The 21,722-nt window shown below is 39.6% G+C and overlaps 1 protein-coding gene across 1 annotated transcript in view; it reads right to left on the reverse strand.

The window, feature by feature from the left end:
* Positions 1 to 932: 932 nt before the first annotated feature.
* myo15aa (myosin XVAa) overlaps positions 933 to 21,722 on the reverse strand; it is an 85,947-nt gene continuing 65,157 nt past the window's right edge. The window contains 29 exon segments of the mRNA XM_051941517.1: positions 933 to 2,008; positions 2,578 to 2,718; positions 3,144 to 3,277; positions 3,708 to 3,841; positions 6,184 to 6,317; positions 6,504 to 6,664; positions 8,097 to 8,193; positions 8,371 to 8,448; positions 9,974 to 10,068; positions 10,173 to 10,303; positions 10,395 to 10,477; positions 10,597 to 10,670; positions 10,906 to 10,978; positions 11,179 to 11,242; positions 11,369 to 11,493; positions 11,771 to 11,973; positions 12,577 to 12,651; positions 12,858 to 12,969; positions 13,961 to 14,102; positions 15,926 to 16,044; positions 17,119 to 17,234; positions 17,365 to 17,440; positions 17,782 to 17,841; positions 17,981 to 18,096; positions 18,230 to 18,350; positions 18,423 to 18,516; positions 18,734 to 18,884; positions 19,131 to 19,191; positions 19,279 to 19,541. Of these exon segments, the coding sequence (XP_051797477.1) occupies positions 1,907 to 2,008; positions 2,578 to 2,718; positions 3,144 to 3,277; positions 3,708 to 3,841; positions 6,184 to 6,317; positions 6,504 to 6,664; positions 8,097 to 8,193; positions 8,371 to 8,448; positions 9,974 to 10,068; positions 10,173 to 10,303; positions 10,395 to 10,477; positions 10,597 to 10,670; positions 10,906 to 10,978; positions 11,179 to 11,242; positions 11,369 to 11,493; positions 11,771 to 11,973; positions 12,577 to 12,651; positions 12,858 to 12,969; positions 13,961 to 14,102; positions 15,926 to 16,044; positions 17,119 to 17,234; positions 17,365 to 17,440; positions 17,782 to 17,841; positions 17,981 to 18,096; positions 18,230 to 18,350; positions 18,423 to 18,516; positions 18,734 to 18,884; positions 19,131 to 19,191; positions 19,279 to 19,541 (3,335 nt within the window). The 3' untranslated portion in view covers positions 933 to 1,906.

The following is a 21,722-nucleotide window of genomic DNA, read 5'->3' on the forward strand; positions in this document are numbered from 1 at the left end:
TGTCTAAGTTGGTCTTTTTTTTTTTTCAATTACTCAGGTCATTTGGTAGAGAACATATTATTATAGGGCCTTATTATTTCAATTAGTTGGGGAAATTTGTACAACATATAATACCATAGGGTCTAAACCTCAATATTTAATCTTGTCAGATAAGTTTGTAACATCAATATTGCAGGGTCTTATCCTTGATATCTAAATCAGTCAGATAGATTTGCATTTCATACATAAAATACAGAATCTTAACGTTAGTATTTAACTTAGCCACATTAATTTATATTATAGGCAATATTGCAGAGTTTTAACCTTGATAATTAAATTTGTCAGGGAATTTTGGATTTTATAATACTGGGTCTTAACTTCAATATTTAGCTTAGTTAGATAAATTTATACAATAAAAAATATTTCAGATTCTGAATCTTAGTAATTAGTCAGGTAAATTTGTATTTTTATATAAAACCCACGGTCTTAACCCTGATATTTAGCTCAGTCAAGTAAATTTCTATAATAAATTATAGTGTAAGGTCTCAACCATAATGTTTAAATTACTCTGGTAAAGTACAAAATCAGAGTCCAAATATTAATATTTTACAGAAACTATATTAAAACCTTTATGTTTATGATTAATTATGGGACGTTTTCTGTGCTCAGGGGCTGAATACTATAATGATTATGCTCAATAAATTATGTGTGCATGAAAAAAAATTGCAGACCAAACCACACAGATAGAGCACACACAGAAATTAATTAATTTAGTTTGTTGGTTTGCATTTTTATATTTTCATTTTTATTTTTATTTTTCTATGTTGTATTCCATGTTGTTTTTTTGCAGACTTTTCCCTGTGCTTTTCCCAGTTGCTTTTGGAATTGTACTTGTAAATGTGTGTCAACGTCATAAAACAACGTCATAAAAGAACACAGTTTACAAACTAGGGTATAGTATAATACAAATTTTAATGTACAACATTATTCACATGCATTAAGCTATGTATCACAGCTATTTACGAAAAAATATGTATTATATAAATAAATAATTTAACTTGCATGCAAACTGTTCAATGATGTGACATTCAACTTTATGTGCTGCAATATCTTTCCCTATGGGGGACTTTGCCTTTAATTTTATGGCAAAGGGGTGAATAAAAGATGTATTCAGTTAGTGGGTGTCCTCTCTTGTTTTCATTTTACATGGAAATGAAAGCTGAAAAGGGGAAAAAAAACATGAATTCATAAATAATTTATGGATACTATCTTTGCATGTCTAATGAAAAAGGATTTATCATACCAAATTGCAAGCATTCATTATTGTTAAGAGTAAAGTGAGGTTACAGCAGTATGATTGTTTTTTTATTATTATGCACAGTTCTGTGTCTGGGAAACAGTTGGTGGCACCAGCTACAGTAGGATTTCCTACCTGTGTTTCATGCAAGGCCACATCTGTTTTAAATTAATGTTGCCCTCGGGTCAAAGTTAATTAAATCATACTATTTTTCTGAAGTAGGGGATGTATAATGAAGGAGACCTTAAAGTGTCCCTTTTTAGCTGCTGTATTAGCAAGTTGCCACGGTGGACAAGACCTTAAATAGTTCTGGATAAGAATGTCAAACTATAAACATTATTTTAGTTAAATCTGACTGTTTCTACTAACACTGCAATAAAAGAGACATTGACATTTATCTGTAAACTGCAACCGTAGTACTATCAAGAAATGGATTGATTATGAAAAATATTTATGTAATTTTAAGCCCAATTGACCCACCTGTTATCAGCATCCTTACCATTCATTCATCACTTCACATGAACATTGCCTTTGTATATCAAAATATTCCATTTTACAAATAGAGGTAGCTAGAGTACATTTATAAGGCCTAAACTGTGATTTCTATGTGCATGAGTCTGCATCTCTGTGCTATAGCAGGGTGATTTCGCTCGGTGGCAAAGTGAGTCTCTTTTCTCGGACTGACAACATGTTCTCCATGTGCATGGCAATGACTCGACACAGCTCCAGTCCCTGGAAAATACAAACATAAATAGTAATATTGTCTCACTTGTGCACATTTCAATTTACATGCACACACACACACGCACACACACACACACACACACACACACACACACACACACACACACACACACACACACACACACACACACACACACACACACTGTGTTTTCCTATCATTGTGGGGATCTACCATTGACTCCCATTCATATCTAACCCCTAACCCTTACCCTTACCCTAACCTTAACCCAGACCAAAACAATGCCTAACCCTAAATAAACTTTTTTGCACTTTTACTTTTTCAGTAACAACAACATTGCCCAGAAAACACTGTTCTCCCCCCGTGGGGACCTAATTTTTGGTCTCCACCGTGACACGAGTCCCCACCCATCCACACACACACACACACACACACACACACACACACACACACACACACACACACACACACATATATATATATATATATATATATATATATATATATATATATATATATATATTATTAAGATTATTAAGATTGAATAAAATCTTAATAATCAGAGCTTTCACCCACCAGCTAGGTCTTGTACACACACCTGTTCCAGCTGCAGCTGAGTGATGTGCTGGTTGAGCAGGTCTCCTATCATGATGTCCACATATGGGTAGCTGGAGCCTGAAGTTGGTCTCTGGGTGCGAGTTGACTGAACCTCCTTCAGAGGGAAACGCATCATGGCCTCCTAATCGCACACAAATATATATATACACAAACATGCACACAAGCAGACATCACAGGAAAGTTAAAAAAAAAAAACAGAAATGACATCAATACAATATAAAATCCAGAAGCTTGGAAATGTTTTTAATGCTATATTTACTCAAGTGTATTTTCTGGTCATTTGGAGTTTTTTAATGATGGATGGATGAGGCAGACAGTTTAACCAGCAGAGGGAGCCAACTGCTTTGTTTTGAGATAATTAAATGATTAAAATCGTTTATGTTTAATCTGAAATAAATCAAGAGAAAGCAATGTGAGCAGTGTCTTACTAATGTTACACACACTAATCTGCTCGCTGTCATATTTTGCCAGCAGGTCATGGAAAATGAAGCATGCAACATTACACAGACTGCATTTGTGCACATATGATTGTGAGCTTTGACGTACATGAGTATCCTTGTTAAGAAAATGGAGTCCGTTCAGATTAACAGCCAGGATGCAGGGGGCCTGAATAGAGACAGAGCTGGAACTCTGGATGTAGAAGAAAGAGGAGCCGAACATGGGGAAGGCACTGACCAGACCTGCAGAAAAAACATGCAAAATATCACTTTGGATATGCAACCACATTCAAGCAAAGACTCGCGTATTTTTTAAAGAAATAGTGAAACAAGAAGTCAGTGGAGCTTTGAGCATTACATTTCTTTATTACTTTCCAAAACTATATTCTAAGCAGGCCAATTTTGTTGCAATTTTACTTACTTAAAAACTATGAACTGGGATGTAACGAAATCTTTTTTGTCTGTGAGATGTTTTGAGAGAAGATGCTTGCAGTTGCTCAATTTTTTCTATCCTGCTATATCTGTGAGTGACTATCCAAGTACCTATTCTATTAATTCTATCAATTATGCAAAATTAGTGAATAATATAGGATGTATGTGGCAACACAGTTACACATTCATATTGCAAGGTGTTTTCAGAAACCCATACTGTACATGCTCACAAATGCCATACCCAGAAACTGTGCACGGGCCTGGTGTGGGTTTAAGGGCTGGACCTGCTGCATGTGTTGAGTTGTCATGTTCAGCCAATGCTGTGAACCCTGTTTGCTGTAGAACTGCGGGGGGACACTCTCCTGCACCTCGCGGCTAAACACACAAAGAGCAAAGCAGGTATAATTCCAAGGCAACTGGTATGTATTGCACATGTGTATGCCAGCTGGAGTCTTCTGTGTAAGTAGCCAATGTGCAGGTGTATCTGCAAATTTAAGCATATGTACTGTATAGGGATGCACTTGTGATCATTATACACTGCTCGTCGAGAAAAAAGCCGCACACTAATATTTTGCTGGACTGCCACCTTTGAGTATGGCACACATTCATACTGGTATCGTTTCGATAAGCTTCTGCAGTGTCACAGCATTTATTTCTGTCCAGAGTTGGATTCATTTTCTGTCCAGATCTTGCTTTAATGATGGAAGAGTCGGACCACTGCGCAAAGTCTTCTCCAGCACATTCCAAAGATTCTCAATGGGGCTGAAGTCTAGATGCCGTGAAAGCCAATCCACGTGTGAAAATGATGTCTCATTTTTACGCACCCGTCTAGGGGGAAAGTGGATAGCATAATATTTAAAAAAAAAAATAGAATATTTTCCTAGTCCCCAAAACAACATAAAGGATCTAAGAAAAATACAAAAAAAAGTTTATTTACAATATTTTAAAATAAAACAGGCCACTCCGTGGGCTATACATTCAAGCAATAACAACAACAACAACAACAAAAAAAAAACGGATTTAAACTAAAGAGGCATTTTAGCACTCAAACAAAAAAACCTATCCAACAAAATCACAACTACAAGATAAAGAAACCTAAGTCTAACAAACAAAAGCAAAGTTAGCCTAATCTAACAAAGAAACACAGGTATTAATCAAAAGTTTGGAGTCTGGGAAAAAATGTGAAAGGGTGCTGCTGACAGAATGGCTCTCTCCTCCACTGCAGACCGCTGAAAGGTGAACAGCCAACCAGCATTGTCCGCCTTGCCACCATTGACACTTCCTGGACAAAATAAAGATCTCCACACAGATAGTCCACACACTACAAACTAACAGGACGAACAGACTACTCACACAGAAAACAAGAATGAGACAAAGATCCACAAGAACACCCACTCCCAGACAACAACCCCAAAATACAAACACAGCAATACCACATTACAGGATACGGCCACAGCCGTAACACTCATGGTCCCTGATCCACTCATTCTCAATGTGAGCCCGATGAATCCTAGCATTGCCATCTCGGAATATGCCATATCTGCCATCAGAGAAGAAAAACTCCATTGATGGAAAGACCTGGTCATTCAGTATGTTCAGGTAGTCAGCTGATCTCATTCTTTGGACACATAATATTGCTGAACCTGGAGCTGACCAACTACAGCAACCCCAGATCATAGCCCTAATCCCCACAGGCTTGTACGGTAGGCACTAGCCATGATGAGTGCATCACTTCATCTGAATGTCTTCTTATTGTGATGCACCCATCATTTTGGAACAGGGTAAATCTGGACTCATCAGACCACATGACCTTCTTCCATTGCTCCAGACTCCAATCTTTATGCTGCGCAGCAAATTGCAGTCATTTTTTTCCATTTAGCCTCAGTGATCAGTGGTTTTCTTATAGCAACACAGCTGTTTTGTCCCAGTTCCTTTTGTTCCCTTTGCATTGCGCATGTGGAAATGCACATGTTGTTCTGATCTCATTTCTTCTTCTTCCTTCAAATCCCAGGGTGGGCCTGGGATCTTTCTGCATGGAGTTTGCATGTTCTCCCTTTGCATGCGTGGGTTTTCTCCGGGCACTCCGGCTTCCTCCCACAGTCCAAAAATATGCTGAGGTTAATTGATTATTCTAAATTGCCTGCAGGTGTGAATGTGAGTGTGATTGTTTGTCTGTATATGTAGCCCTGCGACAGATTGGCGACCTGTCCAGGGTGTCCCCTGCCTTCGCCCGAGTCAGCTGGGATAGGCTCCAGCACCCCCCGCGACCCTCGTGAGGATAAAGCGGTGTATAGAGAATGGATGGATGGATCTTAACACGATTTTATTAGTTTCAGAAATCTCCTCAGTTGTTTTCTTTGCTTGATGCAGGCCAATAATTTGACCTGAGACAGATTAACATTCTTTCCATGACCACAGGATATATCTTCCGACATGGTTGTTGAAGGAATGAGAAGCTACTCACTGCATCAGCTTGGATTTAATAAGTTGTTGCCAGCTGAAACATATTCATCACTACAGCAATTACCCAATGGAAGGCTCTTACCTATTTGCTTAGTTAAATCCAAATGGAAATTTCTTTTGGACAGGCAGTGAATGTGCATGTATGTATATAGATGCATGTGTGAGCTCATGTTTTGGTTGAGTTTTGTAGAAATGTGACACTGAAACTGCTACCTAATGTGTGGAATTAGAAACAAAACCTGCAGTATATTTACATGGTGGGCAGGTAGATGGTGTCCTTGGCACGGTGCTGTAGGGCAGCCAGCCTGGCGAGCTGCTGTAGATGCTGTTCGCTGGCCTTACCCTGAGGAACCACACTTAGCAAAGCTTTCAGGTAGTCTGGCAACACCTTGAAAAAAGACACATAGTGCAATTTTTTCTGTCTTCTTTGTTTACTTTGGAGTGTTTCACTGTTTGCTATAAGTTCAGGTACACAGCAAGAATAAGATTCAACATTTCGGAAGCTGCCAGAACTCTGTCAGAATTGGCAACTCTGTGAAATTGGATATCAGCTTTTGAAACCGTAGCTGGGTACCTGGTTGTAGTGCATGGTGACATAGAGCTCATTGTCAAGCTTGAGAGCCAAACTCCATATGACTCTTCTAAACCAAAGACTGTAGTTGGCGTCCACCGGCTCTGCTTCTGTAGCAATGTCCAGGATGTACTCACGCTTGTTCAAGGGACGCACATTCTGACCTACGGAGACAAGCAATTCAGTTATTATCTATTTATGTACAGTGTATTGATATATCTCAGAAGTTTTCAAAGTGAGAGGTGGACTTCCAAAGAGAGGCTCCAAACAAGGGGAAGCTTAGAGAATGGAAGTAAAGACAATTCGACATAAGGTGTCAAAAGGCGATCATATAGAAAACCTTTAATATGTAATCTGGTTTAAAAGATTATTCAAAGATACAGTAGTTGTGGGAGGTCATAAACTAATAAATGCCCTTGGACGACCATTTTGTCAGTATTTTATATACTCAAGATGTCAGGGCTCCCTCCTCACCCCCGTCCTTCCCACCTGACATCCCCAAATACCCCCTTTCCCATCTGCTCCTTTCTCCTTCTCCTGCTCCTCTCCCACTCAGGCTCCCCTCTCTCTCTGTCCCTTGGTTTCGGTCCCTCTGTCTCTTCGGTCTCCCGTCCGCTCCTCTGCCCCTGTCTCTCCCTCTGTCTCCTCGGTCTCCCATCCGCTCCTCTACCCCTGTCTGTCTCGCTGTCTCCCATCCGCTCCTCTGCCCTGTCTCTCCCTCTACAGCTCGGCACCTGAGTGGAGTTCAGCTTCCCAGCTGACTCCACTCAGGCAATCAACCACCTCTACGGCTCCCGGACAGCTGAGGGACATCTCATTGATTACCACCTCAGCAATAAGAACCGGCTCATCCTTCCACTCCCTGCCAGATTGTTAAACAAGACTCCACAGTCAGTTTGCTCTCTAGCCTCCTGAAAGTTTGCTGAGTTGTTGTCACCTTTTTAACTTTGTTTCTTTCCTGCCTTCACCCAGACCCAGCTGTCCGGGATCTCCGCCACCCAAAACCCTTGTCCGCCTACCCCAACCCATTCGTCACCGGTTTCCCCCTCACTGGACCCCCCCCCGTTCCTGCCTGGACCCCCTGACCTGCTTCCCTCCCAACCACCCGGAGACCCACAGCAGCAAGCCTGCTGCTTGTCGCCTCCTGGAGCCTCCAGACCCACCTGGCCAAGCCCCCCACTGCATCAGCCGCTCCCTGCTCCTGCACCCTGGTTTCCCCCACCGAGCCACTATTCACTCCCTTACAATAAAACTCCTCCTCAGTTCCACCGGCCTTGGTAGTGTGGCTTTCTGTTCGGGTCCGCCTCCTGAGACCGTGACACAAGATATTTCCAACAGCAATATTCGGAAAATTTAGCTCAGGTGTTAAGTGCCTAAGAGGTCAGATAACATAATTATGATCCCACAGACATCCAGGGTTTCAGCACAACTGAAGAAGTAGCAGTGATGGTGGTGAAAGGGGAACCTTTTTTTTTTTTAAAACTTTGCCTGTAGGCAGGTCCATGGTTTCAGACCTTAAAAACCCTCCAATATTTCATTTAGCAGTAAAAGCATGTCAGAAGTATCTGTATTTCAAAACTCAGCTGCAACTGTTACCTCTGTGTGTGACCAAAAAGACAGCATATTCATCCAACGCCTCCAACCTGTGCAGTTCCATTTCTTGGCATAGCTCCTCAATCACATCCAAAGCAACCTATAATTTAAGTTAATTCACGATAAACAATGCTGCAATCATGAACCACAAACTCAGCATCTGTGTTTTATACATAGAACTTAATCTATATCTCTCTTTTATTGCCTAGTGTAAAAGGATTTTATACTTTAATTCAGAAATGATAATTTAATTTTCCTGGATGTGTCTGCCACTTACAGAGCAGGTCTTGATTTTCAAATGCCGCTCAATCCCACCTGGGAGCAGGAACAGCTGCCTCTTGGAGCTCCGCCCAGCCTGCACACAAAGGCCAATCTGTTATGTGTGTTTATGTGAGTCTACGCTTGGGTTCTTAACACCAGTGAACAGAACACAGGGTGCACCTGTTAGTGAGAGCAGCTGCTAAAGACATTTGAACATGAACAGATGCTTCAAGTAGAAAGACAACAACAATATCACTGTAGCTGAAATAGTGTAAGATAATTCATCACATTTATGAACCATGAAACACATCCTTTTCAAAATATTCCTATTCTACCTGTTATACAAACTACAGAGAATGGGAATATAATTGGTGATAAAATGTCAGATGACAAAATGTGGCATTTTTTCGCATAAGCCATGCCAGCATCTCATTATAGCTACTACAATAAATCAGTTTTAGATATATTGTTGGACAGTGTATTAAAAATAACATAACCCCAATTGATATTTATCACCACCATAGAATAGGTGACAAAGTAAATAGATTACATTGTTGGTAAGAAAGTGTTAGTTTTACAATTCAAGTAATCAGGTAATGAGTTACTTTTGCAATTAACTAATATATTACTGCTCAGATTTGATTGTATTTCCCCAAAGTCATTCTGTTTCTGTTTGTCTCTTACTCTCTGGCAGGTAGTTGCATACTTGTTAAGTGATTTATTAGCATGTTAAACATCATGCACAGTAGACTATACAAGCCTGGTTTTACTGTCTTCATAAAGGAAGCTATCTCTGCTACTGTATAGGCTTATCAAGTTTGCTGTCATTGGCAGAAAAAAAAGCTCCATGGGTTCCACCGGTCAGTTACCCTTGATTTTTACATACTTGCTTGAACTTCAAATAATAAAACTTTTTCACAGCAGCTACATTGCATAAAACAAATTTAAAAAAGAAACTCTTGTTTGGCTTTGTTATAATATCAGTGAAACCCTCCTGATGCGATGCTTTCTTTTAATAAAACATAGTCGCTTACAAATGGTCTGTTTCTCCTGTTATTAGCCTGCAGAGTGACAGATTACGATTTGATTTGATTTGGTAATTTACGGCTATAAATTATCAAATAAAAATGTATTTGTAGAGCACTTTACAACAACATACTAGAAGACCAAAATGAGCAAATTAGTCATGCAAAGAGGCAGGTTCAAAGGTAAATCAATTGTAAAAAAAAAATGTAAAATGTAAATGTAGATTACCTGCCCTCTGCACAATATAACAATCACGTGTGGAAAGGGAAGTAAATTTTTGGTAACAATTTTTGGCTATAGTTCGCTAAAAAGCTACTTTTCTCAGTAGGCAATGCTGCAGAGTAAGATGTTTTTAGTGGCTATAATCTTGCAATGTGACAAGTTATTCAAAGGGAGCATGACTCAACATTGTTTTCTATTATCCTAACATTTTCAGCAGTATACATTTAGCTATTATTCATTCATGCAACAAATATTACTCATGGTAGTATATAATCTCCCTTGTGTTTGGTCTGGTGCCTTATTTAGCACTTTAAACAAGTCACTTTATATAAGCCATTTAAAAACACTACATGGCTAAATTAGAAACTAACCAGCATAGCTTTCAGCTCCATGCTGTTGGGATACTGCACACGGCCACCATATTGAAATGTCCTCCTCAGATTCTGCTCACATGCCTTGGCGATACCTGTAAATGCAGCAGCAACGATAACTAAGAACATCGTTAGACTGCTAATGATGGAATTTTGAGTGTGATTTGAGTTCACAGGTTGTCTGGATGTCTTTTTGGACCTTGATACTGCTGCCCAGGACTGTCACTGGTATCCTGCAGAAACTTTAGTAGAAATGGCTTCATGACATCAGAGCAGCGATGGAAAGCTGTGAGGATGTACATCAGCCTCCATCCTCTCTGACAACTGTCCCTGCACAAAATATACACACAACTACAACTTAAAGCCTCTCCATGATGCTACTGTTGAAGTTCAAAGTACTGGTCAGGATTAGAAGTCTTACTGTTTGGAGCTGGTATTGGCAGTCACTTGCTTCATCACTTGGCAGTAGGCTTCATCTTTCATCAGGCCGTGTTCGCCACTTAGCTGGATTTATGATACACAACCACACATCAGTGCATTCACAGAATTTTTTTATAAGAATGCAGACAAATATAAGTGTTTGATTTGTGATTACTGAGGACATTTTGGTCATATCTGTGTACCCTCAAAATAGAGGTGACAAGGTCCTGTTCAGTTAGGCCTTTCAGTGGGAAATCTCCCATAAACTTCATTACAGCTGGAAACAAACAAAAGAAAAAACAATCAGTGCCTTTAGATGTAGTTTTAGTTTAAATGGAGAGTTTCAGAACTGAACATTAGCTGATTTGAAAAAATAAAGAAATGGCAGATCTAGACTTGATGCTACAAGTGACAACTAGAAGTATAAAACATGTGTAGCTTGACTAGTTCACTACTTTCCTCTTCAACTTCCTATCTATATTCAGCCCCTCTTTTTCATATTCTGGTCTCACCTAAGAAGATGTCAGCAGCCACTCTGTTCATCCTGCTGTCTGAGAAGTCAATCAGAGACTCCTGGATTGGAGCCTAGAGACACAAACACACAATCAGGAAAAAATACTTCAATTAGATCTCAAGTTTTTAGATCTTGAGTATTTAAGAAAGCATGACAAAAACATGGTGCAACAGTATACAAAAGCGAAAAATAGTAGGCAAATTAGGAAACATGTATATATGAGTATAAAGAAGAAGTTCTTGTGTAGCGCTCAGACAAACTCAGTTGTTACCTTGGAGAATTTGACCATGTCAACAGGGTCCCTGCCCTCCTTCCCCTTTTTGGCTTTCTGATCACTGTCGGGAAACACAGTCAGTTTTGGTCAGCTCAACTTGTGTCAAAGCACCTACATTTATTAGTCACATTGGGAAGCAATTTGAATTTTTCAGGGTTTTTATTTTTTGTATTATTTTGTGTCTGACCTCCTGTTCTTCTGTGCTTCCCTGAAGTACTTCTTGGAAAACTCAGACATTTGGTACTGGCTGCTGAGCAGAGGCGGATCGTTCATTTCAACGCTCAGGCTGTCCCCATACATCTCATTTACTACCTGATGCACACAGACACCCACCCACAGCATAAAGATTTAAGCAACAGAGGAGCACCAATGATTTAATTATCTACAAAATATTTCAATCTGTCCAAACCAAAGCTTTCCAATGTATGCTGTATAAACCATAATGTGGGGGTACTAAGCACAGCTGAACTCACCTTGAACTTTTAGAACTTTTTGCATTTGAGTGGAAGGTAAACGTTATGTGCCCTTTTTGGACAGTAGTTTATAAAAATGCAGCTGTAATATAAGTAAACAGAATCCCAGACTGCACCTCAGTGGAGAGGTCGAGCTCATGAGCAGCTGCAGCTGAGCCCATCGCTACGGCAACAGCTGCTGAGGCAGCAACCCGTCCCTGCCGGTCTCGAGGCTCCAGGCGATCAGCAGGCAGAACCAGGAAGTCTGGAGCAGCCACAGGACGAACGTACTCGCTGGGAAACACCCCTGACTTTCCATACACGGCCCCGAACCGCCAGCCTATATACACACACACACACACACACACACACATAAACACCAGGAGATGCACGATCACTCAGAGGTTCCTATGCAAACACTAAAATGAATCTAATATAACACCTTAAATCAAAAATGCCACATGCAAAACACAGAGCAAAATCAAGCTGATTCTTTGATTTTTTTGGTTTTTGTACAATCCATAGAATAGAATAGAATAGAATAGAAATACATTATCAATCCCCAATGCGAAATTCTGTTGTTACAGTAGCAAGTGGAAAGAATAAAGTGACAGTCATAATACAAATAAATAACAACTAAAAAAATACACAATGCTACAAAATGTACAATAACCTGTAAAATATACCATGATTAAACATGTATTAAAGTGAAAAATGCACCCTAAAGTGTCAAGTGCTAAATATAAAAATACACAGTGAATGAGAAAATGAGTCCTGTAAACAGCAGGGCAACATGTGCAAGTAGAAGAAGAGCAGTAAATTATCAACAAATTCTCAGTAAAATCATTGAAATAAAAGATCATTTTAACAAAAGCAGAAACAGCAACTACTAGAATAAAGTAGCAAAACACACACAGCGGAGAAACAGTCATGTGACACCCACCAAACTCCGGAGTGTCTCTCTTTAGCTCCTCCAGAAGCACAACCTTCTTCCTAACAATGCAGCCATAACGTCTGCCTGAAAACACATGTGCACGCACACGCACGCACGCACGCACGCACGCACGCACGCACACACACACACACACACACACACACACACACACACACACACACACACACACACAGTGATTGCATGAAGCACAAAGAAGCAGAGACACTCTTACATGGAAGCAGTAGGCACATATAACTCCTTGTGCTTGTCTGATTGTGCTTGTGTCTCACTGGCTTCCAGTCCATCCATGTGCTGCACTTTGATGATGTCCCCTTTGTGGAAGTTGAGCAGAGTTCTGTCCTCTGTGATGTAATTCCTCACCGCCACCACATACTCTGAGTCCTGACAAGCACAGGAAATGCTGACATTAACATCCACTGTGCACACTGACTGACAGAGAGCCAGAAAAGATGTGAGCCAAAAAAACAGTCTGCATGTTGATTTCAAAGGTTTGCAAATGTTTCTTTGTTTGTAACTTTAAGTTGAATGAAAGAAAAAGTAACTTACTGTGTTTTGACAGAGAAAGCCTTAAAAATTGCATGAAATAATTAAAAGTCTATATAAATCTCCTACCATCCATCCATTCTCTATACACCGCTTTATCCTCACTAGGGTCGCGGGGGGTGCTGGAGCCTATCCCAGCGACTCGGGCGAAGGCAGGGGACACCCTGGACAGGTCGCCAGTCTGTCACAGGGCTACATATACAGACAAACAATCACACTCACATTCACACCTATGGACAATTTAGAGTAACCAATTAACCTCAGCATATTTTTGGACTGTGGGAGGAAGCCAGAGTGCCCGGAGAAAACCCACGCATGCACAGGGAGAACATGCAAACTCCATGCAGAAAGATCCCAGGCCCACCCCGGGATTTTCTTGCTGCAAGGTGATAGTGCTAACCACTAGTCCACTGTGCATCCCTAAATCTCCTACCTTTAAGTTAAAAAATATACACATAAAAATGTCAAAAGTCCATACTTAACACAGTTTAAGCTGTGGAAATACATTGTAAAACACTGAAAGGACACCCCAGCACAAGTCTGACAAAACATCTTGGTAATATAATATAATTTGAACAATCAGATTGTTCCTGAAGTTTTAACATTTGAGCAAATACTTGCATTATAACCTGATATAGAGTTTGAAACATCTAAAATTTCATAATCACTGGAGACTCAAAAGAAAACTTATAGCTGTGGACATACAGAAAATCCACATAATGGTGATAAACAACTACCGGTGCATTCTGATTTTATGAGACTTTTCCAGTCTGACCAGCAGATATCCTCCCACTCACTCACACAAACACACTGCTAAAACCTCTCTGACCTTCTTGAGCTCTGTGAGGAAGTAGTCGATCATATGTTTGACCTGCGGGGCCTTGGCAGAGAACAGGATCAGCTTCTCATTGGTCAGGTTGAACTCCAGCATGTTCTTAGATGGAATAGACACAAACAGGATGTCCGAGTAGCTGCACAGGAAATGATATGCCAAACCAGGAAGTCAGCTTAGAGTCACAGTTCAAAGCAATCAGGCATTTGCCCAAGAAAACCGGTACCCTAAATGTTAAACAATGTCAAGAGTAATACCTTTTTTTTGTTTCAATCAATCAATCAATCAATCAGAGTTTATTTGTATAGCACTTTTCATACAAAAGTAGCACAAAGTGCTTAACAATTTAAAAACAAACAATAAAAACAATAAAAAGACAATGGCCCACATCCCTCCCAAACCCTGCCCCACAGCATACTTCCTAAGAACACACAGACATACACACGCAGACAGTCAGACACACACGCACACGCACGCTATTGTAAAAGAAATAATAGTGTGTATTGGCTGAGAGCAGAAGCACCAGAAAGAGGAAACACCATCAATGAGAGTCGCCTGCACCCGGGGCAGCAGCAGGCCCCATCAGGGCCAACAGGCCACCTAGCTCCAGGGCCACTTGGCCCTGGCCCTGCCAAAGCCCCAGATGCAGACGGCTCCCCACTGAGGAAACACTGGAATCTAAAATAGGCGTGTTAAAAATAACACGTAAAAACTAAAAATTGAAGAATAAAATAGCTACTAAAAGATAAAGAATAGTAAAATAGTAAATAAATAGTAAAATAAATGGTAAAATAGATAGTAAAATAAATACTAAAATAGTGAAATAATAATATAGTATACAAAATAATAAAATAAATATAGAAATAAAAGCAAAACCAGGGAATAAACAGTATAAATCAAGGCATTAAGATAAAATAAAAGCATTATGTAAAAGCCAGTTTAAAAAGGTGAGTCTTGAGCCTGCATTTAAAAGTCTCTACGTTCTCTACAGCCCTCAGGTCCTCTGGCAGGCTGTTCCACAGGCGAGGGCCATAATGTTGAAAAGCTGCCTCGCCATGTGTCACTGTATTCACCTTGGAAATTATCAAAAGGCCAGTGCCAGAGGACCTGAGGGTCCGTGAGGGTTCATAAGGTAAAAGTAGATCAGATAAATATGAAGGCCCAAGACCATTAATACATTTAAAAACTGTTAAAATAATTTTAAAGTATACCCTGAAGCACACAGGGAGCCAATGCAGTGATTTTAAAACTGGTGTAATGTGGTCCCGCTTTCTGGTCTTTGTCAGGACTCGTGCAGCTGAGTTCTGCAATAATTGGAGGTGAGAAATAGTTTTTTTGGGAAGACCAGAAAGCAGGGCATTACAGTAGTCCATTCTACTAGAAATAAAAGCATGCATTAACATCTCTGTGTTTGCTAGAGAGAGAAATGGGCAGACTCTGGCTATATTCTTTAAATGGTAAAAACCTGTTTTAGTTACTTGTTTAAGATGAGGTATAAAATTAAGCTCAGAGTCAAAAATGACACCCAGATTTTTTACAGAACCAGCAGGTTTAAAAGATAGCGAAGACAGTTTTAATAAAAGTTTCTCTCTCTTGGCCTCAGGGCCGATAACTAAAACCTCAGTCTTGTCCTGGTTGAGCTGCAAGAAATTCTCTGCCATCCAAGATTTGATGTCTAAAATACAGTTAAAAAGGGCATCGACTGGCCCTGTGTCATCGGAAGACACGGCAATGTAAAGTTGAGTGTCATCAGCGTAACTGTGAAAACTGATTCCGTGTCTCCTGATGACATCTCCAAGTGGGAGCATGTATAAGTTAAAAAGAATGGGACCTAAAATTGAGCCTTGAGGCACTCCGTATTTCATTTTGTGTTTAGCAATTTATTTATTTTAAAAAAGCAAGAGAATGTATCTCAACATTAGTTAGATAACATTTGGATTCATGTTTTTCTATGAGGCTCACCTGTAAGGCCTCAACACTCTGAAGTAGTCTGAAGCTGTAGAGCTACTCTTCACCATCTTCAGCAGTTTAATACCTTTATGAGACACAGACAACACCTGCACTCCTGTCCCCACACTGCCCTGAAAAACACACAGCATGATAACAAATGAGGATAGGAGCATTAAAATATCCACTGAAACTCATACAGTCCAGGATAAGAAACAAGATTGCATTGGATTAATAAGTTTAAAGTCCTTCTCTAGTAATTAGTTAAACCCCTAAACCGCATACTTCTACATTAAAGTTACATGTGCAGATCTTAGAAGTCTCTGCCTCTATCTTCATCTACCATTCTCCAGCTGTAGCACACCAGCTCATCTAAAACTCAAACCCTGCAGAGGCCGATTCATGGCTTCTGTATGACAGGTGACTGTAAGTGCGCTGCAAATGCAGAGATGGCCGTATTCATACCACAATAGGTAGATGACACATTGCACCCTCATATCGAACACAGAAAAGCCCTTGTCTCCAGTGGATGTTACTGAAAAACTGTGATTTCACCCTTTTTTTTATTTACAGCACAGAGCAGCTGGTTACAGATGGGACAGAAAACAGATGGTGGATATAGCACAGGATTTCTGGAGTATTTTTGAACTCCCTACTGTATTTGAGTACCATCAAAGTAAAGCATATACAAATCAAAGCACCTTCAAAGTCTGGCAGTGGCTACTTCAAGTACAGTTCTTTCAATAATGAATTATAAAAGAGTGGATGATAGACAATCTTCTAACACAGAAATCACAGAAAGAAGGTCTTAAAACTGCTCTGCTCTATACAATGGCAAGTTGTGATATTGGACTACTTCAGGCATACATGTTGGGACCAAAAATTGGTTTGTATGACAACACAGAAATCCCCACCCTGCAAGCTGACAGGATTAGTTCTTTAGATTTGACATGTATGAAACCCTAGCTATTGGCATTATTTTGATGATACTATCAATGGTAGACTCAAGTTTTACCATGGAAATGTTCATCCACAGAGTTGACTACTTATTCCTTATATGATGTGTCTTCCATAATATAAAAAAACAACATGTGGTCATGTTAACAAGGTTAAAAAAACTTGTTACCAAAGTAGGTATGAGAGTGGATATACTGTAACTGCAGTTAGATTCAGGACAGACATATGAAAAGAAAAACACAGTAACTCACCGAGGCTGGGAAGAGGCGGGAGAAGTAAATCTCCCATGAGTCTCTGGCCATGGACACCACTTTCTTCTTTATGTTTTCATCATGTGTTTCTGAAATTTGATCCACTTTGTTCTCCACTTTCCAAAACACAATGGAAAAGAAATTGAGACTTTTGCATAAATGAAAATTAAGATACTGTGTGTGCTCTAGGAGCTGTTGTACCACTGAGTAATGTCCGTACAGAGATACATGTCAGTTTATTCATACCAAACAGAGCTTTCATCTTCTGTCTCTCCTCCTGGGTGATACGGACACAAGCCTCAGAGAAGGTGTCATGTACAACCTGCAAAAGACACATATCTCATGGAATATAAATCTGCTAAAGGCTTAAAGGCTGCTTATTGGTACTTGACAGAATATTCCTATATTATTTTCCAGTAAACACAATGCTAATTTCTAGATGAAAAGCTCTATTTTTAGCATTTATGTGTCAATAAATGATGTCCATTCTAACTATTAGTAGGTAAATAGTGGCAGTAATATGATTACCATAAAGCCTCTGCTATAATGAAAAACAGATTTATTTAGATATAAAATGAAAAAGTTATTAGTTAACTTGAGTACCATCAAAACCGACAAAACAAATGGAGAAAAATACAAATGTACACAAAACTGAATTTCAACCTGTCTGAAGATCAAGTCCAGGACCAGTGGATTGTTGAAGGTTTCTTTGGGATAGAAAACCTATAAACAGATAATCAAGAAAATACTTAATCTATTTAAGTAATAAGTTATAAAATAAGATGGCACATGACCTTTTGGCCTTTTAATGACATTTATTGTAATGTTATTGAACTGATTTGAATATTGAGTTGAAACATACCTCTTTCCTCATGTAGAGTTTCCATGGAACATTGGAATAAGTGTAATATTCATCGCTGGTTCTGCTGTGCAGTTGAGTCTGAATGATCTCCTCCTCGACTGGCAAATCTCTAGAGACTGGAACACAAACATTCATAAGGATTGTCATTTTCATAATTCTGTTCTTTCCATAAATGTTCACCTGTGTACGATGAATGCACTGATTTTCAATATATTCTGGAGTTTACTGATATAGAATTATAGAATTCACCTGGGGGAGGGGCAGGGCTTATGTTGGAGCTGGTTAGCCCTGCAGCACGAGACTTGGTTGTCTTGGTAACCTTTACTCCTCCATCTTCTTTAAGTTGGGATGACTGAGGCTTTCTCTGAGTCTGAGGCATGAAAAAAAGGTCAGATACAACTTTAACTTGTGTGTGTGTGTTTTAGGTGCTGAGTTGGGATACCGGTTGTGGTGGGTTTGCCATCTGATCTTTAAGGATCTCCATAGCTTCATCATGAGGATCTGGCTTCTTTGCAAACATCTTTCCGTCACTTCTCCTACAAACACACACACACACACACACACACACACACACACACACACACACACACACACACACACACACACACCACACACACACACACACACACACACACGCATGCACACGCACGCGCGCGCGCACACACACACACACACACACACAAATAAAATATCACAAAGAATGTGATAGTTATCTGAAGTAACCATGTGTTTTTTCTCTTTGTGTCTATTCACTTTTGTGTGGGAGATCCAGAAGAGGATGTGGTGCCTGCAGCAGGTTGATGCTGTTTGATGATGTCTTTAATGTCGTGGCTGGGCTCAATCCGCTCAGTGTTACTCACACTGGATCGGATCACATCCTCAGAAGGGGGGCCACGTGTTGGACCTGGAATATAACTTTCTGTCAGGCTACATTAAGCACACTGCAACCAGGAAAGTTGCGGTTCATGACTGGGTTCTCCATCTTTTAAAACAGTATTCACTTACTCATAGTCTTATTCCACACTTTCTACGAGATGCAGTTGGCTTTTCAACCTCAAATCGCAGAGTACCACTCATTCTTAAATGACTGGAGCGTCTTGAATCTTCTGTATTCATGACATTTACACCACAAAATAACTCTAAAACCTACTTGCTTGGCGGTGAATAGAAGCAGAGCCGGACCTGTGTGATGACTCCTCGCTATCTTTAGTCTGCAGAGAAACAGCACAGCTGCAAGATCATATTTCAAATTTGTACACATGCTGGCAACGGCCTGGTGTATGTGTGTGTTTACTCACAGGACTGGGTGTGTGTGAGCGTTGTGCTGAGTGTGTGTGATGATGTGAGGGGGGTGACTGAGGGGCTGGAGCAACAGGAGGGAAAGATGATAACATCTGCTGCTGGATTGCAATGGCCTGCATGGTCATCTGCTGGGCCTGCAACACAGAAACACACACATATATGTATATGTACATACAATATATGAAGGGTTTGGAAGCAGTGTGGTCTAACCCATTGTCTATCGTTTTTGACAAAAATGGGTTTAAAATTTTGTGTTTTCAGGAGTGGTCTAATATTCAAAGCGCCACTGTAACACTATATTTAGGTTGTGGGTTACACCAGTTTGCCACTAAAATCTAGACCATAAAATATTACAGAAATTACATAAAATCATAGTGTGTAAAACTCAGGTTGGATGTCAGATTACTCTGCTTCTAACTCCCTCATATGGTAACAACAGTTTACCATTATGCTATTGTATATTCTATCCTTTCATTCCTCATAGTCATCCTTCAAAATCTGGTTTTACTTTACACTGGTTGTTCGAATCAATAAATGTAGATTTAAAGACAAAATGTCACTTTGTCTAATGTCAGTTTTCACTTCCTTTATATGATGTTAACTGAATGGTTTGCCATTCTGGAAAATATGTGCTGATTATTATAATACCGGTAGGCCTGCACAATATGAGAAAAATCTGCAGAGTGGGATTGCATTGCTCAGTATTGTAATACGACTTTCAGTAAGTAAACAAATATGAAGTGCATTAGCTATTCTGTTCTTATGTCTTTCTGTTTTAACAGACACACTGCTATAATAACACTCAACAGCTTCTGCCCATTGATTAAAGAAGAAATTAATTATTTCTAACATGGCTTAATTAAACATGCTGCACTTGAAAGTCCAACCAGCTAAGGAGAACATAAATTATGATAAGACATTATAGCTGTAAGAATAAGGGTTTAATTTCCCCTGCTCTATAATATTTTCTTCTAAACTCAACATCAGATCCCCTAACATTTTCCTTGTTCTTCTCTTACCACCAAATTGATACTAACTAAACTGAGGAGAGCTGGCTGTTTGCTGGGGCTGCATCTGATTGACCAAATGGTGTGAATACATCCATCTGATAGGCTGAATATTTGCATGGCATGTGGAAATAAACCAGTTTTCATACTAATTGCTTTTCAGGCAATTTTCTGTGATGTGTTTGTTGTCTATGTTCATATTGTCATGGTGGTAAAAACACTATTTATTGGTCAGCACTAGTTGCCAGGCAACCAGCAGAGATTGCTGGAGGTTACACCTCCTGGACAAGAAATATTTCAGCCCATAAATACAGTAAAATACATTTTTACAGTTTAGTTTTTCATAGATTACACAAATAAGATGTATTGATTATTGATTAAATTATCTATTTATGTAATGTAGATAAATTTTGCTAAGATTTTTCCAACAATTTGTGCTAAGCTACTGGCTCTAGCTTCATACAGCATTTGCTATTAGAAACACAAAAATGGTATTGATTTTTGTCATCTAACTCTGTTGCGTCGGCTGCAATCACATTGCTGCCCTCTGCTGGTAGAATGCGGTACTGCAGCCGGTTCTCCTCCCAGGTGGAGCGTGTTCCAAATTACTGGAGCACAGCTGAACAGGTGATTTGCGCATGCCTTTCTTCTTGAAACATACTCAGAGCTGTGAACGCCGAAATACAAGGGAAACAACTTCAAAGTTGGGATCTTCACAAAAGCTCACGCTGCACAAACTCGTAAATAAACTCTGAAGGACTGCTGGTAAGAGACTGATTTTAATTGAGCGCTGGTAGATGTCTATTTCAACATAATATTGCCATCTCAAAGTTTGTTTGAACACAATGCGAGCTCCAGATTGCCGAAGACTAAGGGTTGGTGGGGTTTGGTGTGGATTGTTTAAATTGTTTGAATGATTGCTTAGTGAATGGTTTATCTTTCATGGATGACTGTGTATTTCATTGGGGGGGGAGTAAATTTACCTGTGCTTTTCTATGTAAGTGGGTAACTTGTGGTTTTTGATAACTTTTGTTATTTGCCTGTGGGGTACTAATTTTTTACATTTAAGCGGCTCTGCATTTGGCCTTTTCCCAAGCTTTCTATTTATTTGGGGAGGGTTATTGCTTGGGTTTCAAATTGTTTCTATTTTTAATGTTTGTATGGAATATTTCTTAAGGTTAAATGTGATTTGAATTTTAATATTTGTACACTGGTATTTCTTTCTATTCTAAGGTTTTTCACCTGCTGCTATTGCTGCTGCTGCTGTATGCTGCTTCAGCTATTGATAAGTCAATATAAACAGACCAAAAGGACTTTGCTGAGTGGAATCTTGCTTATTCACAAACTTCAGATGTGAGGGCTTCCTTTCAAGTGGCAGGAAATTGTGCAGTTTAAAAGTGAATACACTTGATAAAACTCCTCCTTTTTATTCT

This window comes from Acanthochromis polyacanthus, chromosome 21, assembly GCF_021347895.1.
Source record: "Acanthochromis polyacanthus isolate Apoly-LR-REF ecotype Palm Island chromosome 21, KAUST_Apoly_ChrSc, whole genome shotgun sequence".
NCBI lineage: Eukaryota > Metazoa > Chordata > Actinopteri > Pomacentridae > Acanthochromis > Acanthochromis polyacanthus.